General features: G+C 38.8%; 1 protein-coding gene across 4 annotated transcripts in view; it reads right to left on the minus strand.

Annotated features, from left to right (window-relative positions):
• The window catches only part of LYST (lysosomal trafficking regulator), a 169,026-nt gene that overhangs the window by 80,155 nt on the left and 68,689 nt on the right, over positions 1-20,182 (minus strand). For all 4 annotated transcript variants that reach the window (XM_037895287.2, XM_037895289.2, XM_037895288.2 and 1 more), the window contains exons 10-20: positions 17,698-17,764; positions 16,178-16,287; positions 14,822-15,245; positions 12,868-13,012; positions 9,814-9,987; positions 8,405-8,562; positions 7,984-8,174; positions 5,756-6,001; positions 3,679-3,852; positions 1,857-2,006; positions 977-1,114 (exon numbers count right to left, since the gene is read on the minus strand). In XM_037895287.2, coding sequence (XP_037751215.1) covers positions 977-1,114; positions 1,857-2,006; positions 3,679-3,852; positions 5,756-6,001; positions 7,984-8,174; positions 8,405-8,562; positions 9,814-9,987; positions 12,868-13,012; positions 14,822-15,245; positions 16,178-16,287; positions 17,698-17,764 — 1,977 coding nt within the window. The remainder of the gene's footprint in view (positions 1-976; positions 1,115-1,856; positions 2,007-3,678; positions 3,853-5,755; positions 6,002-7,983; positions 8,175-8,404; positions 8,563-9,813; positions 9,988-12,867; positions 13,013-14,821; positions 15,246-16,177; positions 16,288-17,697; positions 17,765-20,182) is intronic.

Below are 20,182 nucleotides of genomic sequence, written 5' to 3' on the forward strand. Positions count from 1 at the left end.
AGCGGCCAGCAGTGGGTCCGGCTCCTAGGTCGGAGGGGGGGGCCCCCCCACCAGGCTCTGCACCCTGCTCCTGCCCCGAGCACTGGCTCCGCACTCCCATTGGCTGGAAACCAGCCAATGGGAACTAGGGGCGCGGTGCCTGCAGGCGAGAGTCGCGCACCTCCGCCTAGGAGCCAGACCTGCTGGTGACCACTTCCAGGGTGCAGCATGGTCCATGGTGCCAGGACAGGTGGGAAGCCTGCTGCTGCACCACTGACTGGGAGCCACCAGAGGCAAGTCCGCACCCCAACCCTGTGCCCCAGCCCCCTGCCCCAGCCCTGAGCCCCCCCAAACCTGGAACCCTTCCTACACCCCAACCCCCTCATTCCCAGCTCCACCCCAGAACCTGCACCCCCAGCCAAGAGCTCTGACCCCCTCCCCGCATCCCAACCCTCTGCTCTAGCCCAGAGCCCCCTCCCACACCCTGAACCCCTCATTCCCAGTGCCACCCCGCAGCCCTCACCCCAACCCTCTGCCCCAGCCCTGAGCCCCTCCCACAGCCCAAACCCCTCATCCCCAGCTCTTTTGGGTCGTGGGCATCAACAATTTTCTTCAACTGGATCCCCAGGAAAAAAAGTTTGAAAGCCACTGACATAGAAGGACCATCTTAGCATTCCAGTGGCAATGTTCTGGGGTATAAGAATAGGAGTCCACATCCCTTGCTCCTGAGGTTGGCAGGAATGGTGGCATTACACTCAGCCATTGGGGGTACTAGAGGATCTTGCATCAACCACCGACGCATCTACAACTAATGTGTTCTGGTGAAAATACCACTACTTTATAATGCCTGCTAGAGGGTAAGAAGGGGGAAGGACTAATCTTTATGGGGACACTTAGAAAAGTAAAACTAAAAACATTGAAGAATGAGGTGCACTTTGTTTTTAGTTTAAACTGAATTATTTTCCAAGCACAAAATAATAGATAAGATTAAAAGTACCTGCAGAACCTGACATGTTAGCAGGAAGTGATGCACCACTCGAGCTTTCAACAGTTGTTTGATGTTAAACATCTGTTCGTGATGGTTAGCTCTGATAAGGATTTCCAGAGCTGCTAGAAGAGTTTCCCAAACACCTTGCTGAAAAAAACAAAAACAAATAGTATAAAACAAGCAGCAGCAAATATAGTAACAGTTCTATCTCCCTATCTCTCTATTTTATAGGCTATGCTATCCTACTTTCAACAGATTAAGACGATAATATGAAGCGTTAACTGAATCAAGATGCTTTTTACCAGAGTTTGCATGCACAGAAGGAAGAGGAAAATTAAAATTTTCTTCCAAACTCTGACCTAGAAGAAGCATGTTAAGGGGCATAGTTTAGTTTTTAATCCTTAAAATTTGAGATTCCTTTAACATCTATACCAAGTTCTGCAAAGTTAATGAAAAACATCAAAAAATTATCATTGTATGCAGTATTGTTGTAGCCATATTAGTCCCAGAGTATTGGAGAGACAGGGTGGGTGAGGTTCTCTCTTTCAGGTCACCTGAAGAGCTCTATGTAAGCTTGAAAGCTTGTCTCTCTTGCCATTAGAAGCTGGTCGAATAAAAGATAACCTCGCCACCCTTCTCTCTCTAAAAATGTATAACAAAATTGAAGGATTTGCTATTATACCCTTGCTATAACACTGAAAGCAATCATGAAGATCTGTGCTATATTTAGGTTTATTCTGGGTACAGACTATTTTGGTAGCAGTTCAAATCGCCAAACTAGTATGTAGAGAGCCATTTCAAACTAAGTAAGGATGATGACAAAAAGGAAGTACTGTACTTTTCTTAGATAGGAATCCATTTTATTTATCTGTATAAAGAAGGTAAATACCTGTGCTTTAGACCAGATCTTCCAATCAAGCAGCAACTCTTCTAGCAATTTAATATCTTGTATTACTGCAATGGAATCTGCATCAAGCATGAATTGTCCGCTCTCATTTATATTAAGAATCTCATCACTGCAGCATCCTTCAAGAAGTGTCTTAAAACAGAAAAACAAAAAGGACTTGAGGTTTTGATTGGAGTACTGAAGACCACAATTGCATCCATCCATATTTTAAGAGTTTTTTCCAGGCCATCCTTATCTGCATCTTTTCTAGAATTATGATGCAACATATAGGCAGCAGGTTTAAAAACAAACAAAAGGAGGTATTTCTTCACGCAGTGCACAGTCAACCTGTGGAACTCTTTGCCAGAGGATGCTGTGCAGGCCAAGACTATAACAGTGTTCTAAAAACAACTAGATAAATTTATGAAGGATAGATCCATCCATGGGCATTAGCCAACAAAAGTAGGGATGGTGTCCATAGCCTCTGTTTGCCAGATGCTGGGAGTAGGTGACGGGATGGATCACTTGATGATTACCTGTTCTGTTCATTCCCTCTGGGGCACCTGGCATTGGCCACTGTTGGAAGACAGGACACTGGACTAGATGAACCATTGGTCTGACCCAGTATGGCCGTTCTTATAGGTATACTTAATCCTGTGTCACTGAATTAGAGGTGGACTAGACCTCCCAGTCTTACATTTCTAGGATTCTATGAAATTTATAGAAACCCCTCATCTTTTTTTTCCTCTTAAAAAGGCATTTTAGTAATCAGAAAGCCCAGAGAGCTTTTTATGGCTTACCAGGCCTACTTTCCAGAAGTGATTAGTGAGTTTAGGTGCCCAATTTGATACACTTTAGGAGGGGCCTGATCCTCAGAAGATTGGTGTACAGCACCTTCTGAAAAATCAGGTCTCTCTTAGGGGTCTCAAATTGGCCATCCAAAGACTAATCACTTTTAAAAGCCTTAGCTATAGACCAACTTCAGAAAACATGTCTATAGAATTTAAGGATTGTAGTCTACCTTCTCAATAGGACAATGCACACATACATTATATGCCCATTTCAAATAAACTCTCTCAAGCAAAAATGGAGCTCTGAAAGATTCAAAGGCAGTCATGGGGATGGTCTCCGCCAAAGGACACCTATTCCTGTGGTTCCCGGAGAACCCTGCAGTTTTCTTCCCAGGTATAACACAAAATTTTTAAGTAATGTTCGTATGCCTTACATCCATCAAATACTCTTGTCAGGAATTCCTATGCCTGCAAAGTAGATCAAAAACATTTCCATCCTAGAGCAGGTGTTCCAAAAGAAATGCTACCAGGATTACTGGATTTATTAAATCTACATATAAGGGATTACATAGATAACAGTTTTTGCTTTCAAGATTTATTCAAACTCTTCCCAAAACATCCTACAGCATCTACTGTGAGAGCATAAAGTGAACAGTGTCAGTTCAGTCCCCTCTGAAATAATATTTTTAGCTTCCACTTCCGATTTAAGATTTCACCTGTAGGTTTCTAAAGTTGATCTTCTGTTTAGCTCGTCATCTTAAAATAACTTTGCCAAGTGGGGGACAATTATAGAAAATTATATTTGCAGTTGTTTCTTTCCCCTCAAACCCAAGTGGTTTCTGTAACATTCTCTCATTTCACCCATCCTCTCAGTTTCTGGATTGAGAGCAATTGTTCCTGCACTGGACAGGCTCCAAACCAAAAATCTGCATCCCAAGTAGGGCTTCAAATCTAGGACTAAGAGCATAGAGGATCTTCCAAACAACAATATAGTCCAAATTAAAACTATACAAACATTTTTAACAGCACTATACCTTCAAAATGTGAAATCCAACAATACACTTGGGTTTGATCAACACCTGATGGATCATGGAATATCCATTACAGTTTTCCATCTCTTGTATTCTCTGTTGATTGTATTTTGTTAATGAGAGTATAACTTGTAGCGCTAAAGCTTGAGTCTCTTCACAGTTGCTGATATCAATAACCTAAAAATAAGCCAGTTTTAATAATTCAAGTGACAAACATCTTTGATAGAGCTAGTGTAATGAACAGATTTATAGATATTCTATAGAAGGTATTAATTACATGACTCCAGGCTACAATTTGTCTTAAGGCTCAGTTAGGGTCTCATATCTATACAGAAATAATACTCCATTATTCTATCTAAAAACACAGGATTCCTAATGGAGTTAATGAAGATCTTCCAACAAGTCCGAGACCCATGACAAAGATCACTGGAGTGAAAAAAAGATGCTCCAAAAAATAAAACTAGAGCAGAAAAGTGTAAACAGCTCCCTATCATTCTGGGAAATCACATGTGCAGCAACTGCTCAGTGAGGGTGAGTATTTTATAAAAACAGGAAGAGATGCTTCCTAAATGCTATAAAAGCACCTTCATTTATGGCTCCTGGAGATCTAGAACACAGCGGACTGCCTGTCACAATAACAGTCTGCTCCAGTGTTAAAACTCTATTACACATAGCACAGAGGTAGAGGCAGCTGTGCTGCTGGATAAAGCTAGTAAACAGACAGTACAAGTATTGAAGCAGTAAACAATGGGAATGCAGTCCTGAACCCTACGACAGACAACCCATAACATTTGAATTAAGTCAGAGATGTATGAGAAGGAAGGCTCAACTGACTTTGTACACATTCAGATCCTACTCTGCTGTTGTGTACATGTAACAATGCTGCATTTACAACATCTGTGCTGTTTGACAGCTCTAAAATCATGCTTCAGTGGTGTGAACATTGTGTATGGTAGAATGTGTAGTTATGTAAAACTTAAGTAACATAGTAAAAATTAATAGGAATAATTTCCATTGCAGACTTTGCCTGAACACCAGAGAGCCTCATTCCCATGCAAATTGATATGACTTATCAGTAAGATAATTTGATGGACTGTGTAAATGAGTCTTGGAATCACATTAATAAACTTTGGGAAACCAGACATTCCAAGTACAAGGACTCCACTTTAGCCCCTGCATCTGCTATGATCCAATATGTGGACAGACAAAAGATGCAAAAAATCAACCTGCCTTGATTTGTTTCATTAAAAAAAAAAAAAAAGATTAAGATTATCATTCTGAGTAAGGGATTTAGTTTTGATGAGACCTTTGTTAAACTATTTTTAAATTTATTTAGAGCTTACCCCAAAAGTAAGCAAGCTCTATAAACTGCTTGTGCCCCTCCCCACACCCAGGATAGCATCCTTTAAGTTTTAAACACATTTAGATTCATTAAATCTAATTTGCACCATTTTGTCAGATGTGCACAGTGCACAAAATAGGTGAATTTGGTCCCATACTTATTACATGCACTATAAACACACAGTCTTTGTGCTAAAAAGATAGAACTCCTATGAATAGGTCCACTGTATTTCAAAACAATTTTTTTTTGGAACAGCAGTTTGTAACCAACACATGAATTCAAATATTTATATGTGAATAAGGATGGCTTTTGAAGAAACATAATGGCGCAGGTTAATGAAAAGATTAAACAAAAGTTACGTTTTCATTATATAAACTCCAAAATATTTTAAATGCAAGCCATATCTTGATATTTTAGAGGCTAATACCTCCATAAAGTCAGATGCAATGTACAATCATACAAGTTATACTTACAATATTTTTAAGTTTAATTTGCACAGGAACTTGCAGGATATAATCACGGGCTGTTACAACAGCTTCCTGTTTCTTTTAAGATGCACAATAACCACATTGCATTGGTTGGTTATGTTACAAGCTACATTTTCCATAATGTCAAAGGCATAATTTTTAAAAAATAAGTGAATACTGCATTTCAAAATTCTAACAGAAGAGCTGAGTCTTAAAACCACAATAGATGTGCTAGACTGAGGGGGAAAATTTTAACGTTTGAAACTCTTACCCTAGCAAAGAGAAAGACAAATGCACCTGTTCCTCCAATCTCATGCAGTATGCCCTGAAGAGTTTTATATTCAACAGGCTGAAGCATTTTCAGGTGATGAGGATCCAATAAATTGCTCTGAACTTCTTTTGAACTGAAAGGTCTCTGAGAGGGCATAGTTTTCACTTGACTTTTCAGTCTAATAACTGGTTCATAGATGGTGTACTGAGCAGGGCAGCAAGTGGTATAGACAACAGCGAGACTTTCCTGAAACATACATTTAAGAAAGTTCCAGTTTCTACTCAGTTCTTACTTTGCCTTAAAGAATACAGAATAAGCTTATGGCCTAGGAAATACAAAACAATAACTTCAATAAACTTGTTTCTACTCCTCTCTCAAAATATCTTTCTAAATATACATTTGAGAGGCTGAGACACAATGTGGTTCCCAGGCTTTAGTCAGGATATTTGAAAGCTAGATTTCTGAAAACAGTCAGGTTTCAGAGTAGCAGCCGTGTTAGTCTGTATCCGCAAAAAGAAAAGGAGTACTTGTGGCACCTCAGAGACTAACCAATTTATTTGAGCATCAGCTTTCATGAGCTACAGGTGAGCTGTAGCTCATGAAAGCTGATGCTCAAATAAATTGGTTAGTCTCTAAAGTGCCACAAGTATACCTTTTCTGAAAGCAGTCACTATCTGAGATTTCCCCTCCACCTTTCCCCCAAAACTTTTAGAAGTATTGTACATTTAAAAAAAAATAAAAAAAGGTTATTTACTGGTGGAAGGGATAAACAAGCTTCACTTTTTTTTCCAAATGGAAAAGGAAAATTTTAACAGTGCTTCATAGTGAAGAATACAGGTGCTCCTTTCAAGTAAAAAGGTTTGCTATAACACAATTTTCACCTTCAACTCTTTGTTCTCCGGTCTTCTAATCTGCTCACATACCAACATTCTTAAGGATGATGCCTAATACACAGGAGGCTACTTCAGAAGCCTCATTAGATGAGGTGAAAAGGTAATGAAATTAGAGCAAAATTCACCTTCTATCATAAAAGAAATAATTCACCCCTCAACTCTAGACAGGGCTAAAGAGTACAGAAGCAGCTTGCACGGGGTTAAAAAAAAAAAAACAGGCTATGGTTTCATTTGAAAAATTACTCATTTTTTCCCTCTGCAAGTCTTAAAAATCAACTCACTCATGAACAGACAACTATATTTCTCTGAACATTTTGCTATTTAAATGTTTAGGTCTTCCTTAACTGTGAAGCAAAATAAGATAATAAAAGTTGTGTCACTCTGGTTCATTAGGCATTCCACCTACACTACTGTTCCATCTCCTCTCCCCTCCAGCCCATTCATAAGTCTCTCTAATACCTGTAAGCAGGGATGCATGCAGGAATTTAAATGTGACTGTTTTTGGAGAGGCATGTTAAAAACACACAAACAAAAGGTTCACGTGAACACCCCTGCACCCATGCCTGGCACTCTGTCAGATTTCTTGGGACGCCTCTGGCGGGGACACCCAGCAGTGAGGAGATAGCGACACTCTGTGCCCCTGCAGCCTGGGGACAGAAGAAGCAGCAGGGCTGCTGGCTGCCAACTGTGCTCCTCCTCCCCCGCCCTACAGTTGCTACTTCTCCTTCCCTGATGCTGGAGTCCCAGCCCTGCTGCCTGCTTTGCAGATCACCCACTGAGGTGAATCATGGGGTGGAGGCAGAGGCAACAAATGGGACTCCAGCAGCAGGGAAGAAGAAGCAGTAGCTGTAGGAGTGAGCAGAGGAGGAGCTCAGCCAGCAGCCCTGCTGCTTCCTCCCTCCCCAGGCTGCAGGGACACATGGAGGTTTTTATGGAAGCCCATGCCCCTGCTTGTCCTCCCGTTGTGCATGCCTCTACCTGTAAGCTTCATGTTAACAATTAACAGAACAGCAAGTGAAGACAAAATAATCTTGATGAATGATGGAGGGGGCAAAAGTCATCTGCTACTTGCTAACAAGGTGCCCAACTCAACGTCCATTGAAATCAATGGGAATCCTTTCCACTGAGTTCTCACTGAAGTCAATCAGGCCTCAGGGAAACTCCCATTTTTGGAGAGGAGAGGGCCTCAAATGAAAGAACACAAAACAAACAGAACTACAAATAAAATCTCTTGTACAGACCAGCATTTCTGTGCCAATGTAATTTAAGGCCCCAATTTGTTAATGCACTGCTAAGAGTTTAAGACTCAGGCTTTAACTTGGACCAAAAACTCACAGTTAAAGGTCCAGTGTCCACTTCTTTCTTTTTCATAAAGAGTTCCTTAATTTGTTCACACTGTAGAATGTCTTTACTTATATATTTGGAGTAGTCAGTCATTGCTTTGCCATATTTACAAGGCATTATAGAGGTAAAGTCTGGCCCACAGGCGTATAAGTAGAATGCTTCCTCTGGACCAATCTTTGCACCTAAACAGAAAAATAAAAATCTATCTTCACACTGTTTACAATCATTCATATGCAAGCAACACTGAATTCAGAGATCTCTTTAGTATTTAGTAGAACCTTTATTTTTTACTGTAGTAAATTTGCATGTTAAAAAGTTTGTTTAGCTCATATTTACACGATCTTTACATTCAAAATATGCAAGTTAAATGGAAAGTTATATGTATCTATTTAAAAGCAAAAAATATAAGTACCATTAAAGAGAAGCAGATTTCCCAGATCCCATTTCCCAGCCAATTGTAGCAGTTCTTCTTGGGATGATGCGCAATGACCAACCATACAAAATGTTTTATTGCTGTCAGATAAACTTGTTTTTCTTGGTAGAGTGTAATCTAAACTGATCTCACGTTTCCTAAAATATAAATAAAAAAAGCAGAGTTTAAATATTGCAAAGTTCTTGAAAAACTTATTCAAAGTACAGTAAATTTGATTAACTTTCCAGGATTGTGTTCGTTTTTAATATTAAAAGATACACTGTCAAGATATAAAATTAACCATATTAGCTTCTTAGATTACTACAAAAGCTTTAAGAATATATTTATAATGCATTTAACCATTTATACTACTTACTGTTTGCATTTCACTCAGTTTAGATAGTGAACCTAGAGACTATTAGTTTCACTTCCTTGTCAATTATTAGCAAACTGCTGTTATGGCTTGAGGGACACAACAGAATTATGAGGTGCATAGAATTAACTCCGCACCCTTGCCAAAAAAACCTCTCACTAAAGCAAACAGCAGTTGTACACAGACAACTAACTAGTTAATCTGAAATTGGATTTGTAATTCTAAATAATACTGTGCAACTGGTGGAACAATTTTAATATTTTAACACAGGAACGAAGATTTCCCAAGTCACTTGCCTGCTAAACAGATTCTAAAAGAAATTTATTTTTTTTTAAGGAAGGAAGGAATTCACAATTCTTTGTAGTATATCATATTTTAGAAGGCAGCATACCGACCACATATTAATACTTCAAACACAGAATCTACACATCCTCCAGGATCTACACATTAAGAGCAGAAGATAATTCTCTGACATTCAACGCTTTCCTTCTGCTCCTCCCTCTCCAGCTCATTCTCAAAAAAATGAGTGCCCTGTCCTCCCAACCCTCCCATAAACATGCCTTCCTTCTCAGCAAGGCACCAAAAACACAAAAAAGCAAGTCCTCTTTCCCTTCCACAGATCAACTGTCTTCTTTATGCTGGTTGCCAGCTTGCGCCTTGGAAATGATACCGGCTACTAGCTCCACACAAGTACCCTTTCTGACCCCAGTCTGAATTCCTGTAGTGTCCTGCCTATTCTGCTGGTTCCTGACCTGGGGGAGGAGAACCAGTACAAAATCACAGTGAGGGTAATTGGTCATGTATGGGGCATGGGCCTGAGGCTGAATATGGACTCTGAAAGCAGATGAAAACTCACTATGTAAAATGACCCTCTTTTCCCACCCCAAGAATTGAGTCTCAACACTGTCCCCTCTATGAACCTTAGCTCAGTGACCTCTCTCTCTTCACCAGGAAAACCTTAAGGAATTAGTCTGTTTCCACTAGCTGGCTCCTTAAAGATTTAGTTACAGCTTGAATTTTCTGAAGTGTACTTTACCTCTGACCAGAGACCCATAGGGACAGTTCTCCGTGGATATTCTTCTTGCCTTCTGGCTGTTGCAAGTATGTTATTGCCAAATGCTGCCACTTGCCTATAAGGAAAATGTTCTCTGGTGATTCAGCCTGTGCTAGCAGGCCAGCTTTCATTTCATCATTTGGATCCATACACATACTATGAAAATAGCAAAGAAAGAAACAGGTAAAGAGAGTTATGGATATCAACTTTTATTTATATTTCTAAACCTGCATTTCTAACTGGGTCTAAGATCAGTTTTATTCTAAAATACTTTTTAACTTTCATTTAAAGAGAGAGTCCAGCAGAGGGCAATGAAAATGATTAGGGGGCTGGGGCACATGATTTATGAGGAGAGTCTGAGGGAACTGGGGTTATTTAGTCTGCAGAAGAGAAGAGTGAGGGGGGATTTGATAGCAACCTTCAACTACCTGAAGGGGGGCTCCGAAGAGGATGGAGCTAGGCTGTTCTCAGTGGTGGCAGATGACCAAACAAGAAGCAATGGTCTCAAGTTGCAGTGGGGGAGGTCTAGGTTGGATATTAGGAAACACTATTTCACTAGAAGGGTGGTGAAGCACTGGAATGGGTTACCTAGGGAGGTGTTGGAATCTCCATCCTTAGAGGTTTTTAAGGCCCGGCTTGACAAAGCCCTGGCTGGGATGATTTAGTTGGTGTTGGTCCTGCTTTCAACAGGGGATTGGACTAGATGACCTCCTGAGGTCTCTTCCAACCTTAATATTATATGATTCTATTAAAATTATAGACATTCTAAATATAGAGAGCTGTGATCTTGTGGGCTGAGCACCTAAGTATGAGTCAGGAACTCCTGACCTTGTAGCCTGGGGAAAGTCACTTACCTCCTCTCTGCCTGAATTTCCCTAGATATAAATTAAGAATAATACTCCCTTACTTCACTGGGGTGTTGTAAGGATTACTAAATTTTAAAAAGTTAATGAAGCACTTGGATATAACCTGTTCTAAAAGTCCATGGAATTGTCTCATTACCTACTTTATGGGGGTGTAAAATTATGTTTGTAGACAGCTTAAAAGATTAAACCCACTATACAAATGCTAAGTATTAAATCAGATCATGGGTTTTTCACCCATGGAATAGAAGCAATTTGAAAAAACAGCAGATATGATTGTTAAAAATGACTGATGCTGACTAATGCACTGTTTCAACTGATCAGGACTTTAAAATTTTGCCAGGAGACAATGCTCAGGGTAGTGGACAGCCTAAACCAATTAAAATTTCTGAAAATGTTATCTTACAAAGAACTGACTGAATGCTGAAATATTTATTAAAAATTCATTCTAAAAGATGTAATGCATACAGAATTAGTTGCAACATTTTTGCTACAGAAAAGAAAGATCACGCAAATTTAAAACCTGAGTAAATATTTATCACCAGAGCAGCTTAAATGAAGTTGCACTTTGTTACAGTACCAGCAACAGAAATATAAAGGAGACTACACCACAGATGTAGTATAAATAGACAGAACAACAGCACCACCACCTCAATTCTTAAATGTTAGTGGTAGCCTATAAAATTTGGTGCTACTGGCATAGCACTTTACTTATGTTTTCAGAAACGCAAATACCTTTCTTGCAAATCATTTCTATCTAGAGGCCCCTTTAAGAGCTACTTCATCCTTTAGAAAGTTTGAGGGCAAACCCACCATCAACACCCACTGCTTCTGCTACCGTCCATATAAGGCTGTGTGAAACTGTCATAACTAAAAATGCATTTACATTTTTACAAAGCCAAATGAAAAACATGGCATAGGAAACACATACTTTTGTTTCCTATGAACGAACAGAGACAGCAGAGACAGTCACACCTCCAGGAACCAACCCTGCATTAGCAGGTAACCCAGTCATGGGGAGTTCAATTTTCAAATTTAGATGAAAGATTCAACATTTGGGTGCTCAAATCAGCATGTATTTTTTAATTTATATAGCTTTCCTTTAACACTCACCAGCACAGTATCCAAGAATCTCAAACCTTAGCCAATTTGGCCCCACAATATCTTTGAGGTAGGTAAGAATTAAGCTCATCTGTGAAATAAGGATAGGCAACTAGCCCAAGGTTTTGCAGAAAATCTATAGCAGAACCAGGAACAGAAGCCAGATTTCCCAGTTTCCAGTCCAATCTCCTAACCAGACAACCCTTTTTCTCTTTGAAAGGCACCTAACATTGTTATTTGGGTGCCTATAGAAGGTGCCAGACTCAGGGTCCAAGTAAAGTTGTTTGTATTAAAAAAAAAAAAAAAAAAAGAGCAGAATGTTTATTAGCTGCTGCTAAGTGCTAAAAAGGGGGGCCACATTGCAGTTAGTTGTAACTTCATTAAAAACACCAGTCTGCTGGTTAATGTCCACAAATTTACACATTATGATGGACACCAACCAGCAGATAAGAATTTTAAGTTAGACCCAAAGTTGGCCTGACCAGGAGGATTGTAATTATCAGCATATCCTAGAGTTGTCTGGATCCAAGGTTAGAACAATTCAGCAATTTCCCCAGAAAAGACAACATTTTCTATTCCATTTTGATAAGCCTCTCACCTTACTTCCTCTCTTCTTCTGTCATGCTGCCTCCTATTCTTGGAACAGCTTCCCTATTCTTAGGGATCAATTGCATTCTCTTCCTCCATCTACCTATCCAAGCAACTTCCCTCCTTCCTTCTTAATTCCTTCATCCCTCAGCTGCTGTCCTTTATGAGCTCTTATTTGTCTTACATCTCTTACAACTTGCTCTGCACAGGCATAGGATCATGTCTACCTGGACAAAGATGAAAGGCTGGAGCCAAAGCCTGTACACAGGGACTGTTTCTTTAGGTTTGTAAAGCACTGTGCCATAAATTTAAGGCACAATGTCAATGATCTTTCTGTTTAAGTAAGCAATAATCTACAGACCATAGCTTTGTCTTCTATGCTGGGGCTGACTCCATGCTACTACTCCAGGTCAGCTTGCATAAGATGTCATACATTATGCAATTTACAATTCTTCCTATTTTGGGGCTAACAAACACACAGTACCGAAATATGAAAGCTCCAGTGTTCAGATCAGCCCAGACTTGTATCATCAATGCTTTGGAACCCAATGAAATTATATGAATGCAGCCATCTTCAACAAGTTTGTCCCCCAAGTTAAGGTACTCCATTCGTACAGATTTGCTTTCTTCTAGAAAAATAAAATAGATATTTATTAAATAATTATTAAATAAAATAGCATATATAGCATTTACAATTAACCATACCATAACAACATTTGTTTATGGTCCACAAAGTGCAAAAAAAGCAGCTTATATATCGTAAGAAGCTTCTTTAAAGGTGAATTGACTAGTATAAGCATTATGTTGTAGTTTCACCATTGGAGACCTAGGTCTTCCTTGGTTAGGTCTATCTTACATTGTTGATGTAAAGCACACTCTAGAAAAGTTGTGGGCAACCTGCAGCCCATCAGGGTACTCCGCTGGCAGGCTGCGAGACAGTTTGTTTACATTGACCATCCGCAGGCACGGCCCCCCGCAGATCCCAGTGGACGAGGTTCACCGTTCCTGGCCAACGGGAGCTGCGGGAACCAGCAGCCAACACGTCCCTGTGGCCCATGCCACTTTCCGCAGCTCCCATTGGCCGGGAACGGCAAACCACAGCCACTGGGAGCTGCGGGTGGCCGTGCCTGTGGACGGTCAGAGTAAACAAACTGTCTCGCAGCCTTCCAGCGGATTACCCTAATGGGCCATGGGCGGCCTGCGGGCTGCCCACCACTGCTCTAGAAGTTATCTCCAGTGTCATGCATTTAAATTTTCCACTTTAGTTTAAGAGGAAAAGAAAACTCTGGAGGCAATAAGTCTGCCTGTTCTTTGAATCAGCATCTTTTCACAGAGCCAACTGTGCAGCTACTATAATTATATACAGGCACAATTCTCTTGTGTTTTAGGCCCTGACCCAGCAAAGCACTTAAGCACATGAGGAGTTCCACTGAAGTCAACAGAACTGCTTGCATGCTTATAGTTAATCAGTTTAAGGGCTTTGTTGGACAGGAGCCTTAGTGTGCATCAATAAATACTTAGAATGTTTTATGGACAGAATTTGTTAAATATTTTCCCTTTACCACTGAGCAAAGGCACAAGTACTCAAATGGGAACAGGCATACTTTTTACTGTAACCTTGGGTAAAAAGGATTTGTGGTTAGAACTTATTTTTTCCCTCCCTCACTGACTACAGTTTGACTAAATGTTTGTCCAGATGGTGAAATTTTTGAAAAGCTGTAGAACCATGTGAAAGCAAAAGGTTTCAGGGTTGACCCTGCTTGCAGCAGCAGTCCTTTCCTCAAATATGTAGTCTTATTTAATTCAGAGAAATTACTTGCTTGAATAAGGGTTTGAAACTATTTTGTAACACGAATTATAATCAGCATTATCAGCTCCCACTTAAAAACAAAACACTCTACAACTTCATCAACTTTTCAAATAAAGGACCAAAATGAACTCAAGAGACAGAAGCACACTTCTCTAGAGAATCTCCAACTGAAAGTCAGAATACTTTCATTTCCTTAATATAGGCTATGATGGCACAATAGGTATTTTATCATCTCTGGCTTCTAATTCAATGAGAACAATAATCAGTAATGCTGAGAGAGCAAGTGAATAAAAGTGGGGGAAAACCCACTATGAGACTTCTGAAATCAGTAATATCTTCTCTTATGGACACTTAAGGGTAACTGAAAATATTTAAAAAACAGTTGAACTTTTAACTGTTTTCAAGTTAAAGCTGGAAGTGGGAGATCATTTTACCACATCTTATTGGTCCCCAAAAAAATATAAGGGCAAGTTCACTCTTGGGTGCCATACATTAACTGTAACAGTACAGAGCAGCTAATATTGAATTACAGCTTTCTGTTCAGTTCAAAGCTATTATTGTGTATGTCTAGTTGAAACATCTGAAATCCCTCAGCTTTATAAGTTCAGTAATAATATAAAAAACTTACCTGTGCCACCAAAACTGCTCTCTCGCACAATTAGTGTCTTACTTCTTTTCTTCATCTTCTTCCCTTTTTCTGTGGGACTTTCTGTTTCTTGAACACATTCCACATGAAACCACAATGAGACACTAAAGCCCTCAGACATGTGCGGCCAACAGTTTTGCCCCACCAAAGGCAAGTGGATTGGGGCTACATGCCAAGAAGAAAGAAGCTGGTGAGTCAAATTCTCACCATCTGCTTCCTTCTTATTTTGTGAAAACTTTGCTCTTTTTAATAGTCCTATGGTCTTGCTGTTGAGTGCACTAATCGATTTTTGTGAAGAACTGCTATTTAAATTTGGGCTCTTTAGCAAGGGGAAGGAGAGATATTGTAATGGACTCATATAGATATTCGTCTCCACTATCTTCAAGATACCTTTAAGTAGTATCTCCTAAGAGAAACAAACAAGAAAAATAACCAGAATCAAATTATGTTAACACTATATAGCCAATGCTAAGGCATAATACACAGCTTACATAGAAAGACTCAGATCCACATTTTCAGAAGCGGCCTCTGATTTTGCATGCCCAACTTAAGATACCTTAGCCTAATTTAGAGGTGCTGAGCACTAATTTCAAATTGAGTTGCAGGCTCCCAACATTTCTGAAGATTACGGCCAACGTTTCTCAAGTTAGACACCCAAAAAAATCTCATGCTACTTTTGAAACATTTTGGCCACTGTGTGTCTTCTTGCTTTGTTGGTTACTATTTAAATAAAATGCCTATACCATGAAGTTATTCTTCCAACATGGAACAGACTGAATGGAAGGATATTCAAAGTCTCCTGTACAAAACTACAGATTGCAGTTCAGCAAAATGGCCACAACAAGCAATAGGCTCAAATATTGTTTAGTTAACTTTGAAAGTACTTCCTGTTCACAAAAAAATGGTAATTTCTAGGAAACTGGAAGGCTTTTTGCCCATGATGCAATTAACAGGAAGGACCTTCAATATATTATCCCTCCTCTCACCATCCTTCTCCCCACCCCAAAGCCCAGTCTTTTCCTTGCACTTGAAGAATGAATGCTCAAGGGCCTCCATCAAAAAAGTTTATATCTATACCTCACCATCGCTTCTCTCCTACTTCTTCCCCCACATTTTATTGTGCCAAGCAAAATTAATCTATTTTTCTACTAACTAGTGTTTACGCAGTGTAAATGGCAGTTATATACATTCTAACCAGTAACATTATAACAGGTTACTATTTTCCAGGTCTTTTTCTTAAAACTACCTGAAACAAATGCATATATTGATATGCCAGTCAATTTGTTCAGTCCCACTCTTTGTTGCATTAAGGAATTTTCTGATCTGTAGTATACTTACTGTACAAGGTGCTTCCTCTAAAAATATCCTCAAGAGAAGGGTTAGCTCTTCTGCACATGTCCTTGAGCTCATCAAAGACACTAGAAGCTCTACCAGCACTATCTGGCATGCTACATAGATGATAAAAAGGTATCAAAATTTGTTTAAATAAAAAACATTTTTCATATACAATATCATAGTCTATACTGCCGCCATAACTTGCTTTTGGACGACATTAAAACGAGGCAGAATAAACTGACTGAAAACATTAGAACTGACATATTTTGTGACATGTCCTCCATTAAGAATCTCAAGTTAAGAATATTAATGAATATAGCCTTACAGCTCTTATATGGGGCAGATATTTCCAGTTGCTAAAATGGGAACATCAGACAGAGGAGTTAAGCATCTCACCCAATGTCACAGCAAATCTGTGCCAAAGGCAAGGAACAGAATACATCGAATAGGACCATAGTTCACTACATTATGAAAAATGTTTCTAGGCAGTGGGCTACTACTTATGTTCAGTATATTAAGTAACTATTCACACAAATGCCTAAAAGGAGAGAGTACCAAATTTTGAGTTTTTTATATACAACCTTACAATCAGATGAAATCATATCATTCTACCATTTCTGTGACAAAAATCAGATGTAATGAATACAAATAATTTCATCTACCTCATTTACTAAATTAGAATAGGCACTTCTGGCAAAAAAAAAGCTTTCTCCTTTAATTAAAAAATTTAAAAAAAATAGTGAAATGGGAGCTGTCTGTTACTAAGACACAAATCTGGTCACTTCTAGGTTGGGTTTGTAGCAATCAAAAATCATTGCTACTAGACATTTATTCGATGGTTTAAATTACGTGCAATACACACATCACCACAATTAATTTGTATGGAAATCTTAGGTAAGAAATCACAGGTTGCTTGGGTATACAGAGATACTCGCACCTCAAAAGGTATCCCTACATAAATGGCCTATTATGAGGAGGCTTACACTGCCATGGCTGTATCTCCTGAGGACTTGATCCTCTAATATCAAGCTGAAATTTCTGTGAATGCTAATTTCACTTTTAAACATTTAAAAACAAATAAATTGATTCTAAAATGTATTATAGAAGTAATAAGGTAATTTTCTGTTGAAGAAGCTGCACTGTCATCTACGAAATAGAAACACTAAATTAACCCTAATCTCTTCTGTCCAGGTGTTCAGACAACCTTTCAAATCTGCATGCACACCTGTTTGGCATTATGCAGACTCCAATCACTCCCCAAACACCAAAACCAAAAAACCCAACACACTTCTGTACATAAAAGTATAAAATGCAAGCATACTTGGATTGTACACGTAAGTGTGGATATTTCCATGTGCCCATGGATGTGCTTGCCAATTCTGCATGTTCATTAATAATAGTTGTGGGCTGAAAGTTTGAGCATATATACTTGTAACTGTATAACATACACATAAATAAAAATGCTGGAATTAGTATAATGTATTTATTTTTAAAAAAGAAGAGTAAACAGCATTAAAACCCACCATGAAAACTGGAGTCCTTCTGTGTCAAGATGTTTAGGAATCCTCCCAAAAGACTTTTTACAGCTCCCTGCAAGAGAAAACTTTAAAGTTAGCTATCTGAACAATTCACATCAGTTTAAAGAGCAAAACTCCACAGAATTTGTTTTAAATATTCCAATATATTCACAACTGATTTTGCCAAATAAAATGTTGCTAGTGATCTAATCATGATTTTTAGTATTTGTTCTATCAAAAAAACTACTGACCTTGCTTGCAAGATTCTGACTAGTTCAGATGCTTCTGATGATGAGACAGCCTTTGGGATCAAGGTGATTAAAGCATCAATTATTGAGCCACTGCCAGTCTGGCAACTACTCAAGAACTCATTGTTCTTACAGACTACATTGCAGGAACCTATGTCATCTTTTCTGAATCACCAGAAATTGATTAAGTACTGGCCTACAGTAATGTACTGTACAGATAAGCAAATTACACATTCTCATAGGTCAAGTAAAGGTGAAACAGTGTTTTAACATTTAAAGCAAACTCACTTTCACTTCTAGTAAAAAAAAAAATTGCATTCTTCATAATCCTGTCCCAAACAGTTTTTGTACATAATCACTAAACTGATTAGTCCAACAGATTTGTATTCCTTTTCTTCTTCCTAAAGTCAACATTGTGCTAGATTTGGAAAAAGTATTCTTGTCACTTTCTAAAAAAATCAAATTATATATATTTTTTGGGGGCTTTTGAGTCTTCAGGAATGGGATTTATTTAAATGCATCCTTAGAGAAAAAAGTGACTAATTAATAAACATACAATCAAAAACCTTCTTTCCTCAAGGGTCATAGGATGATTTGGGTTCTAAGGCTATCCCCAAAAGTTATTTATATTTTGAATACATTAAATTGTATTAAAATATAGCGTTTCCCCTTTTTTGATGTCATAATTAAGCCCCAATCATCATAGGCAATACAATATGAAAAGACCACTAGATGGATTATTAACTTAGTCATAAAAATTACCAGGTAAAGTCCATACAGGTAAAACTACCACAAGAGTTACATTACTATCATTTATCAAGGGAATTGTTTATATTTGTACCAAAAAGTCACAAAAGCATATTTAAAAAAAAAAAAAAAGTCATGAGGATCTCATCCTAAATCAGATTAATCTGGTATTTTTTATCATTAATCTCAATTGTCTGAACATCGAAGTATTCTGGGAGATAATTATAATTATATTACTATAGCTCTTAGAAGCTGCAACTATGCTTGGTATTGCATAAACGCATAGTAAGACAATCCCTGTCCCAAAATTTTTTCCATCTAAATACATGAGATGGACGAAGTATGGCAGGGGAAACAGGAACAGAGAAGTGCCGTGAGTTACCTTGTCACACAGCACATCAGCAGCCAAGCCAAGAATAATACACAAATCTCATGACTCTTAGATCAGAGCCCCATTCGCTAAACGACCCTGTCTCTGTATAACACACTGCTGTTTCATCTCAGGCCAATGATCAACCAGAAGATTGCCCTAAGACACTTCACCAGGGAAATCAAAGGCTTTCAAAAAAGAAGATAGGACTAATAGCAGGGTGTAGATAAGAGATGGAGTGAGTGAGTCTGCCAGCCAATAGAAAGTTATTTAGTAGTTTTAGAAATGTGTTTGTTTTCAAGAGCGTGGCTGTCTGGCTCAGGTTTGTCTGTATAGGAAGGTTTATAAAGAGGTGTGTGTGGTGGTGGGGAGGAGGTGGGGAGAGCCAAACACATTACAGTAAGTTTGCAAAAACAACTTGAATCCATATATGCCATGCCAATTCGGTGCGCAGACACTGAAGGTTTCCTGATACAGAGGGCATCAGTTGGACCAGTTCCAGATCACTAGTGCCCAGGTAGTTAATGCTTTTAATTTCAACTGTAAAGAATATCTAATATTTTATTCTAAAGATTCCCTGTTTTCATATAGGCAAATGATTATATGAATGACAGATTTAACAGAAGATTTTTAGTACTTGCCACATTTTCCCCTTCATGGAGATAGAGATAAAGAATTTATTATTGGTGTTCCTCTGACACAGAAGGCTAAACAAAAAATTTCCTCTGAATTTCTTATTTTAAATTCCAGTTTGTCTTCTAAGTTGCCCAGAATCAACAAATGATACACAGTCCTTCCACAATTAACTTGAGCATGCTAGTTTCTACAAAAAACTCTATGGGAACAAAATAAGAGAACAAAATGCTTCAGAAATATTTAGAATGCGCAGGACTTTCAGGAGATCACAGGCATGTATTCATAGACCGTGAAGGTCTTATGCCATATGTGGGGTATAGGTTTGTCTTTAACAAGTCAGTCTCTATTTAATTGGATCATGCACACGGATTACATTAGCTCTGGGGCTGTAATGATTCCTGTGGACTGTATGGTGCTAGTAAAAGGGTGGAGGGGAAAAAACAGGTCGCCAGAATGGAGGACAGAGAGTTATTGCTCCTGGATACACAAG

The sequence above is a fragment of the Chelonia mydas genome, chromosome 3 (genome assembly GCF_015237465.2).
Source record: "Chelonia mydas isolate rCheMyd1 chromosome 3, rCheMyd1.pri.v2, whole genome shotgun sequence".
In the NCBI taxonomy this organism is placed as follows: domain Eukaryota; kingdom Metazoa; phylum Chordata; order Testudines; family Cheloniidae; genus Chelonia; species Chelonia mydas.